The sequence below is a fragment of the Pelodiscus sinensis genome, chromosome 3 (genome assembly GCF_049634645.1).
Source record: "Pelodiscus sinensis isolate JC-2024 chromosome 3, ASM4963464v1, whole genome shotgun sequence".
Lineage (NCBI taxonomy): Eukaryota > Metazoa > Chordata > Testudines > Trionychidae > Pelodiscus > Pelodiscus sinensis.
The window spans coordinates 63773515-63800530 of record NC_134713.1 but is presented as its reverse complement, the minus strand read 5'-3'; the positions used below and the strand labels follow the sequence as shown (position 1 = coordinate 63800530).

The 27016-nt window shown below is 40.9% G+C and overlaps 1 protein-coding gene across 5 annotated transcripts in view; it reads left to right on the top strand.

Moving 5' to 3' along the window:
• Window positions 1-27016, top strand: part of RNGTT (RNA guanylyltransferase and 5'-phosphatase) — a 431251-nt gene that overhangs the window by 51223 nt on the left and 353012 nt on the right. For all 5 annotated transcript variants that reach the window (XM_075923868.1, XM_075923870.1, XM_075923869.1 and 2 more), the window contains 2 exons: window positions 14114-14223; window positions 16321-16422. In XM_075923868.1, coding sequence (XP_075779983.1) covers window positions 14114-14223; window positions 16321-16422 — 212 coding nt within the window. The remainder of the gene's footprint in view (window positions 1-14113; window positions 14224-16320; window positions 16423-27016) is intronic.

The following is a 27016-nucleotide window of genomic DNA, read 5'->3' as shown; positions in this document are numbered from 1 at the left end:
TGTATATATACTCTGTTTGGCTCAGAGGATGTCACAGTTGAATGCTGATGAGCTGGAAGTGGGCTGTTGGTTGAGAACCACTGTTCCAGGATTTAAGTGTATGATGTCAGTGTGCCAATGAAATGTGTGAGGTACTGGAAATAGCTAAAACCTCTTTCTCAGTTTAAATTAGTTAGCAAGAATTAAAGTTTTTCTAGTATATTGGTCTGATAAAATATAAAAAAATTAGCTCTCAATTCCAATAACTCAGTTTCAGTACGTTTTTATTATATCTTCTTCAGTGGGTTATGTGTGAGGGTTTGGTAGTGATTATCTCTCCTGCTTTCCTGTTACTCTGGAGCTTGCTTTTCTTTCCATTTTCTTTTTGTCTTGGAACAGAGTAGGGATACACAAACTTGTCATTGTGCACAACAGTACTGTTTCATCAAGAGTCTGTTGGCTGCAGAAAATAAGGTGAAAGGCTAAGTATGAACAGAAGATATTTGCATACATTTTTTTTGCATATACTTACTCTGGTTACAAGTAGTTACTTAGACTTGAAGAAAGTTTGGGGCCCTTGTATGGATGATGCTGATCTCAAGAAAAGCAGTCTGACAGTTTTTTTTAATGGATTTATTCCAGTCCCTCATTCAGCTTCTGCATGTTTGTTTCCCCAGAGGCTTTTGGCTTGAAAAGTCACGATCAGACTCATGTCAAGTTACTTCCACTCTAGGTATTTACAATATCAAAAATAAAGTCAACTATTTTAGCATTGGAACCTTCAGTGGATAGCCAAGAAGATCGAGGAAACAAGATTAAGATTTGCCAGATACGTTTTTTCCTATTTGGAACAATTCCTGAAAATATAGAATACACAATGTTCACATTTTGTTAGAAACAGTGGTTAGGAGTGGAAACTTCTAAGAAGAGCTGGGGAGGAAATCTTATCTCATGAGAATTTTTGTTACTTTGAAAAATGTTTCAATTTGAAATTGGGTTGAAAAACCAAAATGTCAATTTTAATTAACCGAAAATCTGAGATTTTTTTGGGGGGGCAGATCAACTGAAACTTTAGTTGTGATTTTTTTTCACTATTCTTATTTTTACTATAAATTAATTTTAATTTCTAAAAAGCTGTTCAAAATGAAAAATAGATTTTTTTAAAAAAAATGATGACATAGGGACATTTCAACAATTTTAAAAACTTAAGCAAATTGAAACAGGAAAGTCATCAAACTAATTTTGTTGTGGACAGTTTCAGTTTTTTAAAAAAAATCCTCACCAGCTTTCTTTCTGATGTCTCACTTTTTGAGATTTTAACAAATGAAGAAGCAGGCAAAGTTATATGGCAAATATTAGAAACTCTGGAGTGCTGCTAAAACTATGTCTTGATAATCTGACTTCAAAAATATTTGAAGATTTTGTGAATGTTCACTGTCCCAAATTGCTACAAGCAGTGGTAGACACTTGTCAGTAATGAATGCTTTTGAATATCGTGATTCAAGTACATTATAAAGGGAAAAATCAAGTATTCTATCAAGATCCATAAGCCATTCAAGAATCTTCCAGCCTCAGTGATTTGGAGAAATATGTAATGAAGATCTCAACCACCAATAAGAATCTGTTTTTTAGAGATTGATTTGAAATATAAAGAATCTAAAAATTTCATGACCATACAAAGATGCTTATGAGGAAACTGTTTAAAGGGCCAACTGGTTTCCATGTACTATAGAAACTATCCCTCCCACTAGTAATGGATGTGAGTAGATGATAATTTATGCTTGGTGATTGGAGCATCCATCAGTTGTTAAAGTTTGTCTTGAACTGATTGATGTAAAGCTCTGGAAAATGCTGGCATCTAAGTAGGAACTGCAGAAGCTTTCATACTTCTGTTGGGTATCTGTAATGCAAGTGTTGGGAAAATAAAGATTTTTTTTTTTAAAATTTTCTACATTGTTTTATAATATAAAGTTCTATTATGCTGTTTGAATGATGAATGCAGACACCCAAGTCAAAGTACTATTCAAATTGAGATTGCTTATTGGTTCATATATAAAATAAAATACTGAGGTTCACTTCCAGCAATTTTTCGACTTTTCGGTGTCATTATAATTTTGAATTGTACATTTTTGTATTAACTTTGTGTTCCTTCCTTAAGAACTGTTTTCAAAACCATGTTCTAGGATGAAAGTGAGCAGAAATGCATTAAGAAAAAATGTGCCACAGTGTAGGAGCAGACTTAAGAAACTAGTACAGTACTTGTTTTCATATAAGGCTCATGTTCTTTACCATATACTATGTTCTGAATAACCTTGAATTATCACCAAAGAGATTAGGCAAAATAGATTTGCTGTGAGGGACAAATGACGGATAAGAGACCAAAATAAAATTTCCTGTAAGCGGATGAAGCGATTGGAATTGGTTTTTATGGTGAAAATATTTGAATAAAAAGTAAAAGAGACTGACTGCTCTGCTGTTTCAGTGAGCTGTTTTCATGCTAAAACCTCAGTGATGCAGGCAGGCAGCATTTCAAGGGTAATCTTTGCATAATTAACTACCATTGAAGAGTTTCTGCTATTGTTTAACTGCAAAATTGCTTTTTAAAAACCATTCTGTGGTAACATCACAATGACTGGCATAATAAAGAGGAGTATATGCACAAAAAATTTCACACTTAATGGGGCTGAAGATGCAAAGATGGGAAGGATAGCTCTTCTGATGCCTTTTCACTATTAAATTTTGTTAGTGTCCACATACAATTGTAATAGATTTGTATTAAGAGTGAGTATTCAGTGTGAGAATGAATTAATTTGCAATAGGGTGTTGGTAATGTTAATTATAAAAGAGTTAAAAATTATTGTAAACAGGGATCATGTCACCTGCACACAGCAGTGAATATAAAATGAAGTAGCACAGCTCTGTTTATACTTTCTCTTTAAAAATGTTCTCAAATAAAAATGTCTAAACTCTGATTTTTCTTTCTCCTTCCTTTGGTTCCCAGTTTTCCTAACTTTGCAGCGTGAGGTATGGAATTTGCAAGGGGCATACTATTGTAAAGCCAGAGTGTAAAGTCAAACAAAAAAGCATAGTGTTTAACTGTGCTAGGCTTCTTTTAATTCAGTCTTTCGTATTTTCAGCTGAAATTCATAGCTCATTTATTATGAGAAAAAAAGAAAAGGGAAATTTTTACTTACTGAGTAATTTAAGATTGCTTTTGATGATAACCTTTTCCATATATAGGGCTCATACATGGCTTTCCTGTTTAAATAATCAATTTAATTTCCAGGTTTTGTGAAGGGGGAAGAAAAACATATTGACCTTTCTGAAGGCCTAGAACAACATACCTATAGCTATCTGAGTTGTGCAAGCCATGGAAAGTCAAAGAATCTGGCTTATTATTTGGGGATGCAGTCAACCTACTCCCCCTCCCCCCCACCTTAATAAAAGTTTATGAGGGGGCTGCAAAACAAGTCTTGTACCTTGGAAGTAAGTTGTGGAATATTAAAAGGGATGTGAACTCATGCTAATGTGCTTTGCTTGCCCCTCTGCTCTTTGGGCAGTCTCTTAAATCAGGACTATGCAGCTCAGGAATATAAAACATATTTGGTGTGGAGTAACCTTTCATATGGGTTTTGAGCTTGGTTTTTAGAAAGAGACATCACTGTGTGTATTCATGTGTAAAATTATTAGGGAATTAAGAGCTTAACATAACATAATAGATCAGACCAAAAGCATCCTGTCTCCCAGCAATGGCCAATGGCAGTGCCCCCAGAGGGAATGAACAAAACAGGTAATCTCAAGTAAGGATGTAAAAAGTTGTTAAAAATGTAACCATGTAGCTGCTAAAAATCCTTACAGTTACATGTACTATGGGCTCTGCAATATAAAGCTTATATATAAAGATTGCAGTGAACCCCTCTGGGAGAGGGGAGCTGGTGTGTAACCTGTGGTGGGAGGGTTGGGAGGGGCCAGAACTGCTATAGATGGGCTGTTCTGGTCAGCTGGCTAGCATAGCCCCTGCCTGTGTTGGGCCCCCCAGCGCTGAAGCAGTCCCCTGCTTGGGGGTAGACAAGGAACTGTGCCAGCTCCTACTGGTTAATTGGAAGTGGGAAGACTCACTTGTTAAGGGTGAGGATAACTGATTAACCATTTACACCCCTAATCTCAAGTGATTCATCCCCTGTTGTCCATTCTCAGGCTTGACAAGCAAGAGGCCAAGGGTAAACACCATCCATTCCCATCCTAGTTAATTGCCATTGATGAATTTGTCCAGTTTTTTTTTTTGGGAACCCTCTTAAAGTCTTGGCATTCACAACTGCTAGAAGTTGCACATGCTGACTACATTGTGTGAGGAAATCCTTTTTGTTTTAAAACCAGCTGCTTGTTAATATTGTTTGGCGACCCACCCCCCAGTTCTTGTATGGGAAGGAGTAAATGACTTTTCCTTATTTACTTTTTCTACAAAATTTCTTATGATTTTGTAGGCCTCTACCATATCCCCCCTTAGTTCTCTCTTTTCCAAGATGAAAAGTCCCCTTTTTATTAATCTCTCCTTATACAGCAGCTGTTCCATATCCCTAGTGATTTGTGTTACCATTTTCTGAACCCTTTCCAATACCAATACATTGTTTTTGAGATGAGGTGACCACATCCGCATACAGTATTCAAGATGCAGGCATACCATAGGTCAGGACTGTTCCCCACTCTGGCACTTTGAGTGCAGAAGGTGGGGGCCTGCAAAGACTTTAAATATATCTTGCCACTACAGACACTGGTTACAAAAACTTCCCCCAGAATCACAAATGCACAGATTTTTGGGGGTAGCCACCATCAAGTGATTTTTATCTCTAAAAACTGGGATGAGCACCTGAATTCACCCCCAGGATACCCAAGCTCTTTTGCCCCAAAAGAACTTGAACAAATAAAAGAGAAAAACAAGCTTCATTTTCTGGTAGCTGACCTCTAAGTCTGAGGCATGTAGACACACACAGACCACCAGACCCTGTGTACCTTCCAGGACACACAAACCAAATCATCCATCAGCTTAAAAAATGATTTTTATAATAAAACATAAGATATACTTGATAAAGCATACTTGTTTGCTAGATGTTACAGTGCAACTGAGGAAAACAAATTAAAACAGGGAAAATCTCTAGGAACAAAGCTTAGATTGTGAATGGGGAGGAGAGGCATAGATTCACACAGAGAAGTTCAAAACAAATCACAAAATAAAGAAAATACCCTGATAGTGACTAGATTCACTTTTTCCCGTTTCTTACTCCTAATCTTTTCTTGGTTCAGTCCATTTCCATGCTATGAATTCCTTGGAGGCATGATAGTCTTGCCTAGGTTTAAATCATTCTGTCTCTCTCAACTCCTGGTTTAACTCTCCCACACAAAGAAAGCAGGCAAGGTATCCATATCCAATTCAGATTTCAGTACTTTATTCCTATTGGTTCTCCTGGCTTCCTGTCAGCCCTCTTGCTAGCTACCTGAGTAACTCCATAGTCACCAGGTGCTTGCCAGCAGGGCCGGCCTTAGGCCAATTTGCTCGATTCCCCCGAATGGGGCCCCGTGCCTAAAGGGGCCCCGCGCCCCAAACCCGGAAGTGTGCCGGGCGCTATGGGTGGCGAGTTAATATTCAGAGCTGGGGCCCTGCTCCAGCAATATATGGAGCTGGGTCTCTCCCCCAGCTTTGCCTGGAGAGGGTTCTGGACCCCTCCTGCTGGCCCTCGCGCTTCCTCCCACCCCGCCCCCAGAGCATTCCCCCCCAACCGTCCCTGCTGTGCGCGGCTCTCAGTGCGGCTCCCCTTTGCTGGCACGCGCTGCTGCTACCATGCGTGACATTTGCAGGTGAGCGGGGTGGACGCCGAGGCGTGACGTGATTTCACGACCCAGGACTTTAAAAGTCCTCGGAGGCATGTTGTGTTGTGTGGCCTGGCTCCGGGTTCAGAGTCCAGGGCCCGAGCAAAGACTCCGGCCCTGCAAAGTGGAAGGCAGAAGGTAGGGGAGGGGGAAAACTAAGGGGAAGGGGCTTGTGCAGAGGGCAAGGGGCTTGTGAGGAGGGGGAGGAGAGGAGAGGGAAGGGGCTTGTTTGGAGGGGGAAGAAAGGGAATGGTACCAAGAGACATGGTGGAGGAGAGACAAATGCCAGGGGGCCAAGTGCAGACAATGAGGAAAAGGGTAGGAGGGGAAGTGTCAGTGGGAGGGGGAGGACAGGGTGATGTTTGGAGAGGAGAGGGGAAGGGCATTGGGGCTAGAGGGAGGAGGGGAAGGTGCTGGGAGAAGGCTTGAAAGAAGGGGTGGCCATGAGAAGGGTGGGGATGGAGCAAGTCATGTGTGAGGGCACAGAGGGGCAGGAGCGGAACGGGGCAGAGAGTGGTGAGGGGGTGGGCATCGGGGGGAAAAGGGGGCAGGGGCAGTAAGGGAAGGGGGAGGCACCAGGAGGGTGCAGGGCTAAGGGAAGGTGCAGGTGCCAGGAGATTCTGGGGAGAAGCAGAAGGGTAGGCACCTGCAGGGGAGGGACCAGCACCAGAGGAGAGAGGCAGGGCAGGTGTGTAGTGGGAGGTGTTGGAAGAGGGGATGAGATGGGGTAGCTAACATGATCAGAGTGGGAGAGTGGGGCTACTGGAGGAGTGGGCACAGGGAGGAGAGAGAGGCTGGTGGAGGGGGGCAGGTCGCAGGAAGGCTGAGGGCAGTGAGAAGGGCAGGAGTCAGGACAGCAGAGGAGGGTGAGCAGTTGGGGGCAGCAGGCACTAGGGGAGCTGATGGAGCAAGGGGAGGAGAGAGAAGGTAAAGGTTTATAAAATATTTATTAATAATTTGGGTGCCATGAGGGCACATCCAAACAAGCCACATGTGCACCTGTACTGAGTTCAACACAAAATCCATTCTGCTCCTGGGAGGAAACTCTTAGGCTGTGTCTACCCTGGCGGCTTCTTGTGCAAGACCATCTTGTGCAAGGGTTCTTGTGCAAGAAGTCTTGCGCAAGAACACATCCACGCTGCCATGTGCGAGCCCTGCTTTTGCGCAAGAGCATCCATGGCAGTGTGGACACTCTCTTGAGCAAGAAAGCTCCAATGGCCATTTTAGCCATAGGGGTTTCTTGCACAAAAAATCCCTACCGAGCATCCGCACTGCCCTCTTGCGCAAGAGAGCTTACACCTATTAGAAAAGAGCGTAGCTCTTGTGCGAGACACCCTCTCTTACCATGCTATACTGTAAATTTCCTTGTGCAAGAGCAGGCGGGCAGCGTGGCTGCTCTGTGGGTTCTTGCGCAAGAATGGCTGTGACTGTAGACATAGCCTTAGAGAAAACACTTCCCCCAGCCTCTCTGCCCCCGAGTTAATGTTACACACATTGGGGTAATTCAACTGCAGGATAGTTGCCTGAGGGGGGTTTGGTGGGGGCCAAACTAATCCCTGTTGGTAGGAGGATGGTGGGAAAAGTCCTTTGAGAGGGTTGATATGACACCTTTTACTTCTGGTCATATGTCCATCTTGCCCCGAGCGTGTTACCTGCAGAGCCCTGGCTAATGGAGCTCGGGGTGTGGTTAATGGGGGTCAGGAGGTGTGGCTAATGGGGATTTTTTTTTTTTTTTTGTTCAACCAAAATTGCCGTGGGGTCCCATACTTCTTAAAGCCGGCCCTGCTGGCCAGCGCTCCTATCCATTACACCAGTTGTTTCTCAGCCAGTGGTATGAGTACCCTTGGGGGTACCTGAGAGAAGTCTGGAGAATACATCAACACAACTGACATTTGGAAGAAACTGAATTTTACAGTGCTTTATTATTTTTGTACTTTTTTCATCCAAAAATTTCATCGCCTGCCTAGCTACGATTAAGTTGTTTAAACAAAAGTGTTGCAACGGTTAAAAAAAAAAAAAAAAGGGGGCATGTCTTAAAACTGTAGGTACTTCTAACATTTTTTTTTTAAAAAGGGGTACTTAAAAAAAAGTTGAAAAACTGCATTACACTATTTAAAGAGGCAATAAGATATTTTCTGTCTTATTCTCTCATCTCTTTCTCAATGATTCTCAACATGGTTTGCTTTTTTGACTGTTGCTTCACACTAAGTGAATGTTTTCAGAGAACTATCCACAGTAACTCCAAGATCTCTCTCTTGAGTGGTTACAGCTACTTGAGACCCCATTACTTTATATATATAGTTAGGATTATGTTTTCCAGTGTGCATTACTTTGAATTTTTCAACATTGAGTTTCACCTGTCATTTTCTTGCTCAGACACCTGGTTTTGTGAGATACTTTTGATGCTCTTTATAGTCTGCTATAGACTTGTCTATCTAGAGCAGTTTTGTATCAATTGCAAGTTTTGCAACCTTTTTGATTGCCTCTTTTACCAGATCCTTTATTAATATGTTGAATAGGATTGGTCCCAATACAGATCCCTAGTCCAAAATCAGTTAAATCAATTAACAAAATTATCTGAACAAAGTCAGCCTTCAAATAGACTAAGTCGGACACTAGTATGTGTTATTCAATTTCAAGAAGCTGGCTTTATGTAACCTCAAATTTAATTAATGAAGTTTACTTCTCTAAACAATAATTTACCCTTCCCAACATATGAAGGGTTATAACCAGAATAAACTGTACAAAACTGTGATATAAATTGAGTAGTAACTTTACAGCAGATTGAAATAATTGAACTAAGCACTCTGCCAGCTGCAAATCAAAGAAAAAAACATTGTGTATTTGAAAGTATCCCTTGATGGAAAATGTTGGGAGTGCCCTTCAAGTAAATGAGGAGGCAGAGTGACAGGGAAAAAAAGCCCATGGAATAACCAACAATAAAGACCTCTATAATAGCTTATTTCTCTACATCTCTTCGGTAAGAATGCGAATTGAAAATGATCCCACCCACACATGCCAAGGTCCACAGACAAGCCAATAACATCTTTGGGTAATTAATATTGTATTCGGGTTCTTTGCTGCTCAGTTTACATAGAGAATGTGTTGGAAACATTTATTGACACCATGCTTGATTGATTTGAGTTATTGTTTTGAAATAAGAACTAGGTGTCTTTAAATCATACAGATTTCTGGTTTTGTTCTTTTGTAGAACTGCAATTTTTGTTTTAGTCCTCTGAGTATGAGACTTGTTTTAAAGAGTGAGATAATTTATAATGCACTTTGTTGGTTTGCTTTTAGTATCCTTTTGATACCTTTCTTAGGCTTACTGTAATGCTCAGTACAACTTTGTGTAGTAGGATGGTTTAGATGAAAAGAAAAATTATGCTTGTGTGTTTTTATGACTGTGCATATAACAAATCAACTTTTTTGTATTGCTGTCAAACTCCTTTTGTGGAGAAAATTCTCCAAACCAAAGATGATTGGATAGGGCTTCTTTTAGAGTTAGTTAATTTTTCTTTGACCGTTATTCAGAGGGAGTCCCTGATGAACCACAGAATATTTATTCCTTGCAAGTTTTCAAGGGTGAGTTTGCTCCACCTGCCATGCTTTCAGTTCCAGCCATGCAAAGAGCGAAAAGTCATTCTCTGATTGCAAATTCTGATGTTTGATATAGCAATGCAATTCATTACCACTAACTCAACAAGCCTCTACTCTTAGCTAGTGCATGAGGGATTGGGTGTTTTGAATTCTTAAAAGTATCATAGTAAACATAAGACACTATTCTGTTATAATATAGTTAGCAGTTTGCATGGTACACTTTGAATGTTAAGAGAGGCAAAAATGTATTCTGCTCTAACTACTACTGCAGGAACTTGAGTGAGGTTTTCATTAGTTCTACGCACCATTGGCTCTTACAAATTTCGTTTGGAAATATGAATACTCTCAGGTTGGATCCTCGGCAGTCTAGCAATAACAGTTTGGTCATACACAAGACTATCCTAGTAAATAGCGTGATCTTGAATTTCTCAGATGGTGCCTGGGATTTTTTCTTCTATGGAATCAGACTCTTTAAAGATTCTCTTTAAAGAAAAAAATTAGGAAGTTGCAGTTTTTGGCAGCATCAGTTTTCTGTGGCTGTAGAATAGAGCAAAACATGGTCCCTTCTTCAAAAAATTAGAACTTAAGTTAAAAACAGTTCAGAGGTAACTTGCCAGATGAGCTAAAGTCCCATTTGAGACAGTTATTTGTTTAGTTTTCTTGTAATGGAATTACTTTGTAAGTGGTTTATAATTCCTAGATTCCAAGTTGAGAAGAGACCATTGTAATCACTTAGTTTGATTTCCTGTATAACACTGGCCATAGAACTTCTGCAAACTAATTCCTAGAGTGTATCTTCTAGAAAAAAACATTGAATTCTGATTTTAAAATGGTCAGTGATGGAAACTTCACCATGACCTTTGCTAAATTTTGCAATGGTCAATTATTCTCACTTTTAAAATTGGTCTCATTTCCAGTCTTTGTCTAGCTTTCACTTCTATTCATTGGATCATGTTGTACTTTTGTCTGCTAGATTGAAGTGGGGATATAAATATCTGTTAAAAAAGTTAACTGATTAAATTATTAAAATTATACTATTTACTATTTATATTTAACTAGTTAACAGTTGGTAGGCTGGTGCAGATCAGCCAGGGCTGTGGTTGCATTTCCTCTGTGGGGCAGGAGTCCCTCCTGTCAGACATGGCTGCACCAGGTCAGCTTACCCGCTGTGGATGACGCAGGGGCTGCTGGTGCTGGGGCCCTTCTGTCCGCCATGTGGCTGGGACCCCAGCTGTCATGCCTGACGAGGGTGCGACTGAAGTGCCAGAGCTATTCTAGTCTGGCATGGCTGGTCATTCACCAGAGTTTGGATAAGATCCAGTTATCCTGTAAGCAGTCCAGTAAGCTTAATGGGTAACTACTTAACCTTTTATATTCCTTGATTGAAGAGCCCATTATGAAATATTTGTTTGCCATGTGTATACTTAGAAGACAGTAATCAACTTACTCTTAACATTTTCTTTGTTAATCTAACTGTATTTAGGGTTGCCATATTTTAAGTTCCCAAATAGAGAACGCTGCCAGGGAACAGTTAGAGAGGGAGGAAGAAGGGAAGGGTACAGTTTTCTACTTTATAGCTTCTTTTGTGTTTTGAGTATCTAACATTTAGTGTAATGGCGTCAAATAAATTTAAATCTTTATACATGCGTAGTAGAAAAGATCTGTCTGCTTCTTCCTGTTGAAGGGTGTTTCTTTCTCAACAGTGGCTGATAGCTCATCAAGTAGCCTTGAAAGTCTTCACAGGATCTGTGTCTGAAGCTGTACTGCACAAACAGGATCTCTTTCAGTGATTCAATAGTCAATACCATGCTATCCTTAGCTCTGTGCCGCTGAAAGCAGTGCTGTCACCAGCACAGAAGTAAAAGTGGCAAACTGGTAAACATGGATGCTGCTCTTTGTGTATGCAGGGAATTGAAATTCTAGCAGAATCAATGTTGGAAAAAGGACAAGCAAAGAATACAGACATTTGTTCATATTTCAAAAATCTACCTGCACGGAGATCAGGGGGTCCAAAACAAAGAGGTTGTGCCTGGAAAAACCATGATGTATGTAACCCTAAGTATATTGAGCTCTTTGAGTTTATCAGTAGAGGGCATGTTTTCTAATTATTTAATCATCATTTTGGATCTTTGAATAGGCCTGGCTGCTATGCTTCTCAAAGAGGGATTTGAATGGAAAATGATAAGGTGATAATGTTTTATGTTGCATTTCATGTTTTTAAAATGAAATTCAGATCCAGCAGTTCTGGCTATGATCACTGAAGCTTATGTTCCCTGGTGACTTTATTAAAGTGTTGCCTGATTTTTTTTTTTTTTTGTGTGTGGCCATTGATTACTATTGAATTCAAAATAATTTTAAGAGTTGAGGAATTGTAGGGTAAAGCAAAGTTTATTAGCACAATTGTATCTTTTATTAGCACAATTAGTAAAGACAGAAGTTCCAAAGCACAGACCGTTATCTTTGCATTACTGTCACATTTTTATCTCTTGTGCCATTTCTTGCATACCCTCACATATTTATACCCCTTTTTGGGGACTGATAGTAAGAGGCGAACGTCCAGCTCTTTCCCTACCATACCAAACAAGTCTGATGGTCCAGATTAAGATCAATCGACCCCCCTTATATGGTGGCCTGACCTATTATAGGGCCTAGAGCAGGGTTACTCAACTTTGGAAGCCCTGGGGGCCACAGTGATACTCACAGCACATGCTGAGGGCCACAACTTAAGTGTGGTTGCATATACATGCAAATATATATGCAGATGGGCATGAATACAAAGATTAAGGCAAGACTACACAACACGCAGGCCTTATTTAAGTCAGTTCTGTTGCTATTAATACAATGCAATATTTACCTGATTTCCACCCATATGACAGCACTTTTAATGAGTAATGACAGCCCAGGAATTTAACTACTAAAACGCATAATAACTGAAGGCCATTCTATTGACTCGCCATTGTGGAGTGTGTTCCCTGTGGAATCCATGTTCAAAGGATTCCATCTGTGTGCCGCGTATGGAGCCCCGCATAAACCCAAACCGCACTACAGGCCGTGGGCCTCATGCGGCCCGTGGGCTACGTGTTGAGTATCTTTGGTCTAGAGGAATATTCATCTAAATGTGAAGCCTGCCTTGTCTACCCTAATACTTTTTCACTCTAACGATGTTAAGGTATTTTATCCTATTGGTTGGTATATTCATGATTTTAGTTTATCACCATAAACATCAGTTTGTCATCAAGGCAAGTTTGCAGTTAAGCATTTGCTAACATTTTATCCTAAAATATCCCAAACTAGTATCAGTTCAATGTCTCTGTATCATTTTGTATGAACTCCTCCCTTAAGCATATTGTTCCCAAACTCACTGTTGGGCCACTTACCTGCGCTGGGATTGCTAACTTGCTGTTTGCACACAACTGAACACCCTAGTTCTGTCCCTACAATGAAGCCCTATCCCCTCTCACTATATTCACCCTCCCACGGTGGCTTGCTGCGCTCCACCCTCATTCATTTTGTGGCAGGAGGTTGGGCTGCGGCAGAGGGAGTCCAGCTGGGAGTGCAGGCTCTGGGCTGGGGTTCAAGAATGAGGGGTTTGGGGATAGCTCAAGCCTGGGGCAGTGCGTTGCAGTTTGCAGTTGTAGTGTGGGCTTAAGTCGGGCTGCTCCCAGTCAGCAGCTCAATGGGGTAAGACAGATTCCCTGTCTCTTTGCTGCATTCTATGCCCTGGTAATGGCCAGCAAATCTGGCTCTTAGGTGGGGGAGGAGGGAGAGAAGACAGAGGCTACAGTGCTATTTTTGCCCACAGGCACTGCCCCTGTAGCTTATGTTGTCCATGGTTCCCAACCAATGGGTGTGCAGTACTAGTGCTCCGGACAAAGACAGTTTGTGGAGCAGCTGGCCTTCCCTGTCTAGGAGCCAGATCTGCTGGCTGCTTACAGGGGCCAGTGTGGAGAAAGGGCAGGTAGGGACTAGTCTGCCTTAGTCCCGCAGAACTGCCAGATTAACAGTCCAGTTGGCAGTGCTGACAGGAGCTTCCAGAGTCCCTTTTCGATGGGGTGTTCTGGTCCAAAACCAGATGCCTGTCAGTCCTAATCAATGCTAAGGTTCACAAGCCTCAAAGCCTTATGCTAACAGGATATAGGCTTGTAGGTTCTTTACCTACTAAGAAAAATAAAATGCAAAAGCTAGCTCTTTGGGCTGCAATACATAATTAATATCATTGTTAATTTGACTTAGCTAACTGCCTTTTGTTCCTGGGCACTAGATCTCTGCTGGAAGAGTGCAGTAAGATAGGCTTAATCTGTTTTCATTTTTCTGTGTTTTTGCTATAAAGTGGCAGAAAACCAACCAAACAAAAAACCTTGAAACTGTGTAATAGTGTAAATTTTAGTTGTTAAACACCTTTTCGGATTTCAGGTTTTTCTAGAAGAACTCTACCGCAACCCCAGGCCTAATTTAACCATTTTGAGACCAGTGAGAATATTTTGGTGTATTTTAGAAGTAGGATCAATAAGACCTCAATGGAAATTGAGTTCAGCAACCTTAAATATCATCAGTAATTTTAAATCAGAGACTTCTAGACTCGCTATGTGTATATGAAAATGTCCAAGTTTTCTGAACTGCTTTTGTCATATAGCTTAAATTCTAAATGTGTTTGTGCTCTTTTTTTTAGGGTGCAATTTTCTTGGAAGGTGTGACAGTTAAACGTGTAACCCAAGTGACAACTCAACCAAAGTTAAGAGAGATACAGCAAAAATGTCAGCAATTTTGTGGATGGGAAGGGTATGGGAAAATAATTTTAATTTTAACTTTCTTGTTTGAATAATCTTAAACGTTTAATATTACATTCTTACTTTTATGAAAAGTCAAGCAAGCAGCTATTTATTAGGACAGATTATTTAAAAAAATAGAAATATACAACAGTAAGGCTATAATAGCCAACAGAGGGGAAAAAAGTGATCATCTGTTACAATTTCAGAAATCAGATTTCAATCATATTTCCAGGGTCAGATCATAAATTGTGTTCATGTTAGCCATTGCTACACAAATTACAAATGCAGTAGTCTGGTATAATTATTATTTCTAAAGTTTTGGGTGAGTTTTAGTGCACATTAAACTAAAGAACATGGCAAAATACTTAAATATTCTGGGTATATAATTGTCAATATGCTTCTTTTCTAATGTGCAAAATCTTAGTCTTTCTGTTTCTTAGCCTTTCTAAACCAGTCATTGCTGTTTAGAATTTGTACCTAGCATTGATAAGAAAATTGGTTTAGTTCCATTTCTGAATATATTCCAGAATTTGAAGTTCAGTTTCCAGAAGTTAAAGACTCATGGAATACTCCCTGTACCACTCAGTTTGCAGGTTTGCTAACTGTTTAGGAGTAAGTTCAAACAAACAAAGCAAACCACTTACAGTTTTGAACTCTTGTGTAATATAGGTTACTATCATTTGTTATACAGGAAGTCCTCGGGTTAAGTCAATCCGACTTATGTTAGATCCCTAGTTATGAACGGGGGGGGGGGAAGGGGCACAGCTAGTGCGGGGTGCCTCCCCCACTGTCGCCGCCTCCGGTGGCGTGGGGGGCGCTTCCCCCCAGCAGACCAGGGAGACGCGGAGCTAGCGTTCCCCCCCCCCCAGCAGACCAGGGAGACGCAGAGCGGCTTTTCTCGCCATGGAGGACGTGGGCGGCGGGACTGCTGAGACGCGCCGCGGTCCCGCCACCCACATCCTCCGCGGCGAGAAAAGCCGCTTCGTATCTCCCTGGTCTGCTGGGGGGAAGTGCCCCCCGCGCTGCCGGAGGCGGCGACAGTGGGGGAGGCATCCTGCACTAGCTGCACCCCACCCCCCCCCAGCAGACCAGGGAGACTCGGAGCAGCTTTTTCTCTCCTACCCTGGTGTGAAGTGTTGCTACAAGATCTTCAGTCCAAGAAAATTTATAGTTTGCACAGCACCCTAGATTAGTTTACTAAATTTGTAAAATGTTTTAGGATTCTTCTAGGCAAAAAGTTCCTATAAAAAATACTGACTTCTATAATCTTTTAAAATATATTAAATAAATTCGCCTTATTCGGATAAGTGACCGACCACTTGCTGTGTTACAGGAGGTGCCACCAACAGCATTCTTTGCAGTCACCCATAAGAGGCATGCAGCATGTGAACCTGTAGCTCAGGGGTGAAGGAACTTTTTTTGGGTCATGGGCTACTGACCCACAGAAATATCAGTCGGGTGGGGTGCAGCAGGGGTTGGAGTGCCAGCACAAGCTCCCTAGTGCTGGGGGAGAGGAGAGCCCTGAGCCCAGGGGATCAGATCCAGGCAAGCCGGGGATCACATCTGGACTCTGAGCCTCCCTTTACCCTGTCCATGCCCCATCCTCCAGAAGTTGGGGCAAGGGACCATGTGAATATGGACAAGGGGGACAAGGCTGGGGCTGAACGTGGGAGTGAGTCTGGTGAGCCAGATCACCAGGACATCGACTTAGGGAAGAAAGCATAGCAGACACCTCAGCTTGAGAATAAAGGACTGAGGGAAGTGAGGTGTGGGAGAATAAAACTGAGCTCTGGAGAAATGTTTGGCTAGAGTTTCCCCTACAATATGTACCAGTTCCGACTTACATACAAATTCAACTTAAGAACAAACCTACAGTCCCTATCTTGTACGTAACCCGGGGACTGCCTGTACTAAAAAGAGCTTTATATGCTTATTAAAAACTGGCTGCCTCTTAGAAGAAGAAGAATCTTTTTATAGAAGATGTTCTAATTAAAGTCAACCTTGTAGCAAAGGTAGTGTTAACTGTTGTATGAAAATTTGATTGAAAATACATATACCTTGTATGTTACTCATTGTAGACGATTAACAACAATCGTGCTTCTTTTAGGTCTGGATTCCCTGGAGCACAGCCTGTTTCCATGGACAAACAAAATATTAAACTTTTAGAGCAGAAACCTTACAAAGTAAGCTGGAAAGCAGATGGCACTAGGTAAGTTACATATCTAAAAAAGTTATATAATTCACCCTGATACATAAAGCAAATTGTTTTAATGAGTAGGTTGTATGCTCTTTGGAGTGTGAATTTCTGCCTGTGTACAATAGAGGCATGTTTTACTTTGTTAAAGAAATAAAAAGCTCTAAAATAATTAAAATTTTAATATAATTTGGTATTGAATAAAAGTTATGCCGGAACTTGAAGTCAAGTGCCTTTCATCTGTGATGATTTTATATAACCTGAATGTTTCTTTAAGTGCATTTTACGTAATATTTTTGCTTTAATTTTTGACTGCCCTGACCTTTGCCAGATAGTAACCAGTTGAGCTTGGATATCAGTGTGATATGTGCCTTACAATAGGAGTAGCCTAAACTGAAAACACTTAAGTGGTGCAGCTGTAGCTTTTGAGTGGAAAATGTTATCTACACCGATGGGATGGCATCTTCCATCGACCTAGTGATATGTATACCTATTGTTAGGCTGGTTTAACTGCATCATTCATAGGGATGTGGATTTTTTTCACACCCTTCAGCAACATAATTATATAGATTGAACTTTGTAATGTAGACAAGCTGAAGATAATGTGTAGTTAAAAGGACTTGGTTTTACTGAGCAAAAAGTTATACCTACATGGTACGTGAATCAATTTTTAACTTTTTAATCTATTCTTCAATTATTGACATTTGAAAATGTTATTTACTTTTCCTATTGACAGTGCATCCTACTAATGCTTGTAATTTTCATAAATCTTCATAAAAATTGGTACTGTAGTCCTGTGTTAGAATTGTAATTGCATGAATAGTCAGCATCCTTCTGATTCAGCGGTAACATCAGTTACTTGCATTGCAGTGGTGATATTCTTTAGGAGAGGTGAAGTAATAAATTTTTCAGTCTGTATTTGTGTCCAAGACTTGTGTGTGTAGAATGTGTTTTTTACAGTTGATCTACTGTTAAGGAGAAAAATATCTTTTCCCCCTTCTGCTGTTGGAGGTTGTGAAGAAGTATCCATTTTAATTCACTGTATTCTGTAGGAACGAAGTTTACAAGAGCAATTCAATACAGGTGGTTACGGAATCAGTAGAGAAACTAGCTAGCATCCTGAATTGAAAATGTTTGCAGCTACTATTTCCAGACAACTCATCAATAATATTCAGTAATCAAAGTATTTATTTTGCACCTGACATTACAAATCAGAGTGGACTGTGGAGGGCATGTCTAGACTACAGGCACTGCAATGGAACAGCTGCAGCTATTATAGTCCAATAATATAGATACTTCCTATGTGGATGAATGGGGTAGTTCCAATGACAGAGATAAGCCACACATCCAAGCAGAGGTAAGTAGGTAAATGAAAGAATTCTTCCACAGCCCGGAGCAGCGTAGCTAGTTTGAACTAAATTTAAAGTGTAGAGTTGGAGCAGAAAAAGTGGGAGATTAAATTTTACTTTTCCCAAGTTAATATATACATATGGTGATCAAGCTTCCTTGATCTTGATCTTGTTAACTATTTCCTGTATTTTGTTGTGGGTGTCCAAGAAGTGGAGGGAGGTATAAACAGGTGTGAAAAGATTCTCTCATCACTGTATTCCATATGAGAAGTAAAATACTGCTTATCTTAGAAGTCATATAAGAAATATTGCAAATAAAATGTAAGAATAAAACAAATTAATAAGCAAATAAAATAGCAGATCAGTAAAACTGGCATATTTGAACAGTGCTGAAGCTATGTAGTAGTCACACTTGAAGTTTATTCTGGTTTGAAATAGATAGCCTGTCTTTAAAATGGGAATGCTGCTGAAATTTATTAGCTATTAAATTAGAATAAATTAACGCACCTGTTTGTGCAATGGGAGAAATACTGGTAAAAACATTGTACAATTATTTTTACTGTTTCTGATTAAAATTAATATTGTCATTGTATGAAAATAAATACTACATTGCTGTGTAAATAAATATATGCTAATGTTAGTTGATTTACTGGAAAGTTAAAAAGTTTAATATTTGCATACACATGAGCAAAGAAGACATACAATTGTATAGGTGAGGTGTATACATATAATTTCAGTCAGAGAAGATGCTATGAGGATGCAAATTATGCTGCTTTTGAAACATTGGAGCATCAAGGTAACCTGCTTGTTGTGAATTGACATTTATTGTATGATCATTTCCAGCTCTTATGTTCTTGTAAGGAAGGTAAATCCCATTCAGCAACCAGAATGAGAGAGAAATTAAATGTAAGTTTTCATTAAATCAACAAGTGTAGCCTGGTCTTCCAAAGTCTCTTAAAATCTTCAGAAAACTGAGTTTGTGTCCAATGCACCTCACTTTTTTGAAGAGAGAGACCGAGTCTCTGAAATCTTTTGTGTATGTCTCAATCTTCAAAGGATCCTGCCTGGGCTTTGGGCTTTGTTGCTTGTCTATACAGAGAAGCAGTGCACACTGGGCGGTTGATTTATAGTCTGAAGCAGCACTATGTTAAAGTGCACTAGGGAACTTTTTAATGTGTACAGCATAGTCTACTCAAACCAATTAATGAGCAACACAGCGCTTTTCAGAAATCATACTCTCACATGATTATGGTGCACTTTACCATTTACAAAAACCCTAAGGGATGATAAATTTAAGGGTTTAAACAGGTGAATGTGTGGGCTTTTTTTTGTTAAACCTGTATTTATTGCTTTAACACCATGGATGCACATATTGTATAAAAGGGATTATTTATAAAAAATGTAAGTCGTCTTTGAGAGCTTGTTCATGTGCATTCCAGTCAGGTGTGTGTGCATGAACATGCATCATTTTCAGAAGATTTTTCCACTAGCAGCTAGCCATAGGGCGCCCCCTGGAGTCATGCCTTTGTGGGGCCCAATCTAGAGCCCTGCTGACCCCCTGCTCAGTCCCTTCTTACCACAAGGGATGATTAGCTGGAACTTCCCAGTACTCTTGTTTTCATCAAGCATTGCAGCAGTATGTTCTTCTTCGAGTGACTTTTCATGTAGATTCCAATTCAGCTGTACATACGCCGTGTGCATGAACATTAAAAATTTTTCCCATAGCAGCTCCAGTAAGGTCAGCTGTGGAGATCGCTAGAGCGGCACCTCTATATCAGAGCATATATACCACTGTCGACCCTTCCCTCCCTCCGTTCCTTCTTACCATCCGTGGCGACGTTTGAACCGGAGCTAGCTCTTGCTTAGCAAGTCTCTTGCGGTAGCTCTCGTTTCTCCTGGTTTTCGCTTTGTTTTTCTCTGTGATTAAAGATCTTCAAGCAAATAAAAGGAGAGTGGGCAAGTGCCCAAGCATTTAGCCCCTCCGGGTGCCAGAGGATGCCTAACACCCCACACTTCAAAGCGTGTACAGCTTGCAAACGCCATATGCCCTACAGCAACCCACATGATGCGTGCCTTCACTGCCTGGGTGAAGAACATCACACCAAAAAGTGCAAGATCTGTCGATGTACGTGCATCTGACGAAGTGGTCTTTGCCCACAAAAGCTTATGCTCCAATAAATCTGTTAGTCTGTAAGGTGCCACAGGACTTCTCGTAGTTTATACAGATTCAGACTAACATGGTTACCCCTCTGATTCAAGTAGTGCGACACCCTAGCAAAGTTTAATGAGAGGTTGCCCTACAACGACAGGCAGGAGTTCGGTTCCATACTGGAGGAGGGCCACACAATAGTTAGAACATCCCTTCAGGTGGCCCTAGATTCCGCGGAGTCAGTGGCACAAACTCTCTTGACAGAGGTTGCTATGTGCTGGTTTTCATGACTTCAAGCCTCGAGTCTTCCTCCAGAGGTCCAGTCTACATTACAGGATCTCCCATTTGAGGGAGAAATGGAACTAAGTCCTCCAAGTGCCTTAGAGAGATGGCATAGTGGGTAATCAATCAGGGAAAGGCTGGAGGGAGCACCCATTGTGAGAGACTGTAGCAGGGCTATATTAAAAAAAAAAAAAGCTGTAGAGTTAGAGACAGGCAGTACTTGCCTGAGCCAGAGGAGTGTATGTGGTTTTCTTAGCTGGCCAAAGGGAACTGCAGCACCACACCTGCAGCTCAGTGCTGGCATGGCAGGAACTGGGAGAGTGAGAATGAACTTCTGACTGGATGCTGGACCTGAATGAAGAAGAGCCCTGAGGTAAGGGTGAAACTTTGGTGTAGGCTGGAGCTGACGCGTAGTGGCAGAGAGAACTGAAAGTTTTAGCTAAAGGGACATGATTTCACATGGCTGTTACTCTTAGGGTCCCTGTGCTGGGAATCATAGTGGTGAACAGGCCTTGGTCCTCCCCCATAGGCCACCGGGGAAGTACACAGTTGGACAGCAATGAAACCCAGGAAGGGGGTCTGAACTACTTAGTAGTCCAGCTGAAGAGCTGGGATCAGAATGGATCAAGAGGGTAAAATCACTATAACCTGGGAGGAAGCCCTGGGGCTAGGGATGTAAGTGACTAGTTGTTTCCCTGCTTGCTGCCTCTGTATCAGGAATAAGAAGTGAGGAATAAGAGGGTGCAGGCCGCATGGGTTGGAGGATTGAGGAGGTGGTAGGGGGACTTGGGCCCTCCCTACTCCACTGGGTCCTAGCCCTGCACCCTATTAGCAGTGGTGCGGGTTACTGCTTGCCCAGTGGGGACTCCCACCGCAACACGCTGATTTCCTTAGGATACAATCTCCCGCCCTGGGCTACTTCTTACCATACTCTGCTGGACTCCATCCAGGGTCATTCCTCCAGATCCTCCACCCAGAGAGACACCTGATTGGCTTGGGAGTGGGGGAGTGTGCCAAGCCTCTTCCAGGGCATGGGTGCCTAGTGGGAAGGGGGGGCAAAGGAGCTCCGCTACCCCCAGACCAATCATGGTTTGGGGGTGGGGTAGCCCCACCTCTTCCCATTTAGGCCCTGCCCCTTCTGGGATGGGCCAAGGCTACTTCAAAAATTTTTGAAGTGGCCCCTGGGCAAAAATTATTGCCCACCCCGATGTAGCTCAGTATTGATGCTTCAAAGGGAGTGAACAGGGCAGTTACTAAGTGATCCATCTCCTGTTATTCACGCCCAGCATCTGGCTGTCAAATCACGGAGGACACCCAAAAGATGGGGTTGCATTTTTGACCATCTTGGTTTTTAGTTACTGCTGCAGTTATCTGCCATGAATTTGTTTAATTCCCTTTTCAATCCTGTCATAGTTTTGGCTTTCACAGCACCCCCTTGGAATGTGTTATACAGGTTGATTGTAGGGATGTTAAAATTAAGTTATTTTAGTAATCAGGTAGTTAATAGAATTTTTATTGACTACTTGATAGGGAAGCAGGAAATTGGGAACTCCCGCAGACAGGGGCTGCTACCACAAAGCAGCCCCTGTCTGTAGCTAGGTACCATGGATAGGGGCTGCTGCCAGAGCAGCCGCACCTGCCCTTTCCCCCTGCTGGGGAAAGCCGAGGGTGGAGATGTTTCTGGGGGGAAACAGCTTTTAAGTCACTCCCCCCCCCCAGCACCGGCTCCTGCTCCCCTCCCCTTGCTGCCTCTGATAAAGAAGCAGCAAGGAGGTGGCAAAATGCGAGTAGTTGACTCTACTTCCCAATAATCTTAGGCTTATTGGGTCGTTGACTAATTGACTACTCTCTTACATCCCTAATTGATTGTGTATTGTGTAGAGAAATATTTTCTTTTGTTTGTTTTAAAGCCTGCTATTAATTTCAGTGGGTGACTCCCTGTTTCTTATGTTATGTGAAGGGTAAATAACATTACCTTATTCCCTTTCTTCACACCATTCCTGATTTTATAGACCTATATGATATCTTCCCTCCTCCAAGTCATCTGTTTTCCAAGATGGATAGTCCAAGCCTTTTTAATCTGTCCTCATATAGAAATTGTTCCCTACCCTTAATTATTTTTGTTGCCCTCCTGTGTACTTTTTCCTTCAAATACATTTTTTCTGAGATAAGGCAACTAGCACTTTCTGCAGTATTCAATGTCTGGTTGTTCCATGGCTTTACAGGGGCATTATGATATTGTCTGTTTTATGATGTTTCTCTTTCCTCACATTTCCTCACGTTGTTAGCTTTCTTGACTGGCTCTGCATGTTAAATGGGAGTTTTCAAAGAACTATCCATAATAACTCCCATGTCTCAGTCTCAAGTGGTAATAGCCAGTTTAGATCCTATAATGTTATATGTATAATTAGAATTATGTTTTCCAGTAGGGATGTTAGCAGGTAATAGATTAATTGACTAACAGCATGAATTCTTTGTGGTTTAAAAACCAGCTCCCCTCGCAGACTGGCTGCCTGCTAGCCTGTGCTGCTGCCTCTGTATCTGAGGCAGCAGTGCGGGGTGGCAGCAGCACCTGTCTGCAGGGGGTCCAAGCTCCCTGGATAGAGGAGAGAGGACAGAGGCTGCTGGGGAAAGAGGGTGGGGGAAGCTGCCATGAAGGAGCCCCTGCCTTATGGGGAGCTCGGAGCCCCTTCCTGTGGCGAGTCTTCTTTGCAGCAGCAGCTTGCCTCCGCCCTCCCCGTGCTGCTGCCTCTAATACAGGGCAGCAGTGTGGGGGGAGGCACCTGTGCCTGCTCCCTCCCTATCCCTTGCTGCCTCTTATACAGAGGTAGTAGGGAGAAGGGGGTAATGAGATTAGTTGACTAGATAAAGCAGTAAGCCTAGGTATATCGGTTAATCGTCTAGTTGACTACTCATTCACAATCCTGTTTTCTAATATGCATTACTTGCATTTATCAGCATTACCTTTCATCTGCCATTTTGTTGCCCTTTTACCCAAGTTTGTGAGGTACCTTTGTAACTGTTTACTGTATGCTTTGGGCTTAACTACTAAGAATATCTTTGGCAGACTTTGCCACCTCACTGTTTACTCCATTTTTTGGATGATTTATGAAAATGTTGAATAGTACTGATACCAGTACAGGATCCTGAGGGGTCCTTTTATTTACCTTTCTCTAGAAAATTGACCATTAATTCCTGCTCTTTTGTTTCTTGTCTTTTAACCTGTACCAGTCCATGGGAGGATCTCTCCTCTTATTCCATGTTTGCTTAGAAGGCTTTGGTGAGGGTTTGCCAAAGAGTTTCTAAAAATCCTGATATACCTTCTGGATCACTTTTGTCGACACGTTTATTGACCCCCTCCAAAAATTTTGATTGATTGGTGAGGGGGTCCATGAAATCCCTTTAGAAAAGCTTGGTTGGCTGTTCTCAATAATTGTTCATGTATATGTATGATAATTCTGTTCTTTACTATAGTTTCAATGAATTTGTCTACTCGTCTATAATTGCAGAAATACTTCTGATGGCTTTTTCTCAAAATTGGTGTATCCTTACTTAGCCTTCGTCAGCTGGTATAGTTCCTGATTTAAGTGAGAAGATACATAGTTTAATTTAGTCCAACAATTATATATTTGAGTTCTTTGAGAATTCTCGGGTGGATATTGTGTGGTTCTGTTTCATTTATCAATTTGTTCCAAACTGACTGGTGTTGACTCCTCAGTGGGACAGTTCCTCTGTTTTGTCACCTAAAAAGGATGCAAGTTAGAGAGCTGCTAATTGCTAGAGATTATTAGGAAAAGGATAGCTAATAAAATAATACACTGTCCCTCTATAAACCAACAGTATGCTCACACATTGAATCCTGCATTAAGTGCTGGTCAGCCCATCAAAAAAGAAAGTGCCAGAATTGCAAAAGGTGCAGAAAAAGGCATTGCAGACTATTTAGAGTTATGAATTAGCTTCCATATGAGGAGAGATTAAAAACCTGAGATTTAAAAAGACAACTAAGAGAAGATATAGAGATCTATAAAATTATATATGGTGTAGGTAAAGTGAATACGGAAGTGATGTTTGCCCCTTTACTTAATACAAGAGCCTGGGATGAAATTATTAGGCAGCAGATTAAAAACAAAGTACTACTTCACACAGTGCATGATCGCCCTGTCAAACTTGCTGTGGGATATTGTGAAGGTCAAAATTATAACTGGATTTAAAACAGAACTAGTAACGTTCATTGAGGATATCAATGGCTATTAGCCAGAATGATCAGTGGCATAACCCCTTGCTCTGGGTGTCCCCTAAGCCTCCAGCTATCAAAAGCCGAAACTGGACAACAAGTGATAGATCATTTGAAATTGTGCTGTTAGATTCAATCCCTTTGAAGCATCTAAAACATAAGAATGGCCATACTAGGTCAGACCAAAGGTCCATCTAGCCCAATATCCTGTCTTCCAACAATGGTCAATGCCAGGTGCCCCAGAAGGAATGAACAAAACAGGTAATCCATCAAGTGATCCATCCTCTGTTCCCCATTCCCAGCTTTACTTTGCATTTATCAACATTAAAATTCATCTTCCATTTTGTTGCCCAGTCACCTAGGTGTGTGAGATCCTTTGAAGTGCTTCACAGTCTGCTTTGGACTTAACTATCTTGAGCAGTTTTGTATCTGCAAACTTTGCTACCTGACGGTTTATGCCTTTCTCTAGATCGTTCATCTGCTTCTGCTTTCAATACCATTTTCTCTATTTTTTGTTCTTCCTCCCTCCTTTCATTCTCCCATCACTTAGTTATTAAGTCTGATATTTTCAATGAAAACTGTCACTTGTTTTTGCACTGAATATCAATTTTTTTTTAATTTTGTAAATAAGTGTTAAACAGGTTGTACCTCCCTGGCCCTGCATCATTGAGCTTTGATTGGCGCCAAATCAGGTAATTGCCAGACCAGGAGGGTCAATGCCAGCCCCTCTTGCTGCTGCCAGGAGTGAGGCTCCACTCTGATGGCAGTAGAGGAGCTAGCATTTACCAAACGGGGACTGAGGTGGAGGTGGGGCTCTTCCCTCATGTGGTCCCTACTCCTCTCCTTCCATTTCTGAGTTTGAGTACCACAAATGAGCTGTTTGTGGCACTCCAGAAACTCTGGGATGGCAGGGCCTGGCTTTTCCCCCCTAGTGCTCCAGCTTGGGAGCATCCACAGGAATGCTGGACTGCAGATGTTGCTGACTATGGAAGTCTGGATAATAGAGGTGCAACCTGTGCTGCCAGGAAGTTTTAAACAAAATAGAAACAAAAATTGAAGAGCCTTCAGATTTCCCAGATTTCAAGGAGTGCTGAGATCAGGCAAAGTAAATTTCTGACTTTTTTTTGGTCTATACTTGATGCTTGGATTGGTTGCTGGCTACTTACTGTTGAATCCCAAGTATAGACAAGGTTTGGCAAATGACCTTAACCAAAAGCTTTAAATTACACTTCAGTAATGTTTTTGTTTTGGAAATATTTCTTTTATAATTTTAACAAGTAGATTTAAAAATAACTATATGATAAGCATGCAGTTTGAGGAAAAAAACTTATTTTTGTTGCTTTACATTTTTAGTGATAATTTAAAGTTTAAAAGTGTTCCAAAACTGTGTAATGTGAATCCTATATTATGTATGTATTGATGCAGTTGTTACTAAGCCTCTGGTATCCTCAAAATATTTTTATGCTAATACATTCATGAGACGTATAAATCTAAAAGGCAAATTGAAAATTTTCCATTACAAAAATTATGCCCTCTGGCTCTGTTAATAAAGGGTGGTATACATTGTATATTAGTAGTGGCTAGAAATTATACATATGGTTTTACAAATGTACCTAATTTTGAAGGATTGGATTCTAGAAATAGCAGTTGCTGTATGAATAAGATAATTATTACAATATGTTAAGGCAAATTCTATATTTGCTGCTGTTATCGGCTTTTGTACGGAAAAGTGTGATTAGCCCAGGTGGTTTGTGGCTTGCCTGTATCCCTTGATACGTATCTCATTAATAACGTTTGTAGCAGATGTTAGTTCTAATGAGTGGAGCTGAATGTTCAGACAGGAATATTGTGGATAAGGTAATGAGACACCAGTCTCAAAAAAAAAATCTCCTACCAAGAAGAATATTAAAAAGGTTTCAAATGTGTATTGAATAATTTAAAATAGTGGAAACAAAAACAAGGCTACCTACGCACATGAATTGATGCAAAATCTAAAGTATTAAGGGTTTTGAATTTAGATTATTTCATATTGATATACATGTAGCTTTCATTAAAATCATAAATGTAATCTAACACTATCCTTTTTAATTAATATAAGGAAACCTTTTTAAAAAAAAGAAAGCTCTGGCTTTGGGAAAAGACTATTGGGGTTGAAAGAATATGAAATCAAATCTGTTCCTTGTAAAATAGATTTTTAAATTAAATATCCTAAGTAAATTAAATAGTCATTGTAAAGTACCAGGGACAAGGAATGTGTCTGATTTGTCTGAGAAACTGTATACTGAGATAACTGGGAGCAATATGGCTAACAGTTAACTTTAAGCCATGGAATTGTGATTTGGAAAAAAGTGGGTTATTGCCTAGTTATTTCTATAATCACACATGTTCTTAAAAGAGTATAATATAAACTAGTTTAAGCCCCCCATTCCAAATCCAGGCTAACAATGCTTATTTTATATGTCAAATGACTTAACAGATGGACTGCCTGGAATCCACAAGGAGATAACCATTGGTTTGATTCTAAAGAATTTGTTTAATAATAATGATGCTGGCTCTGACTATGAGGCTGAAAAGAAAATTGTATTTGATTTTTTT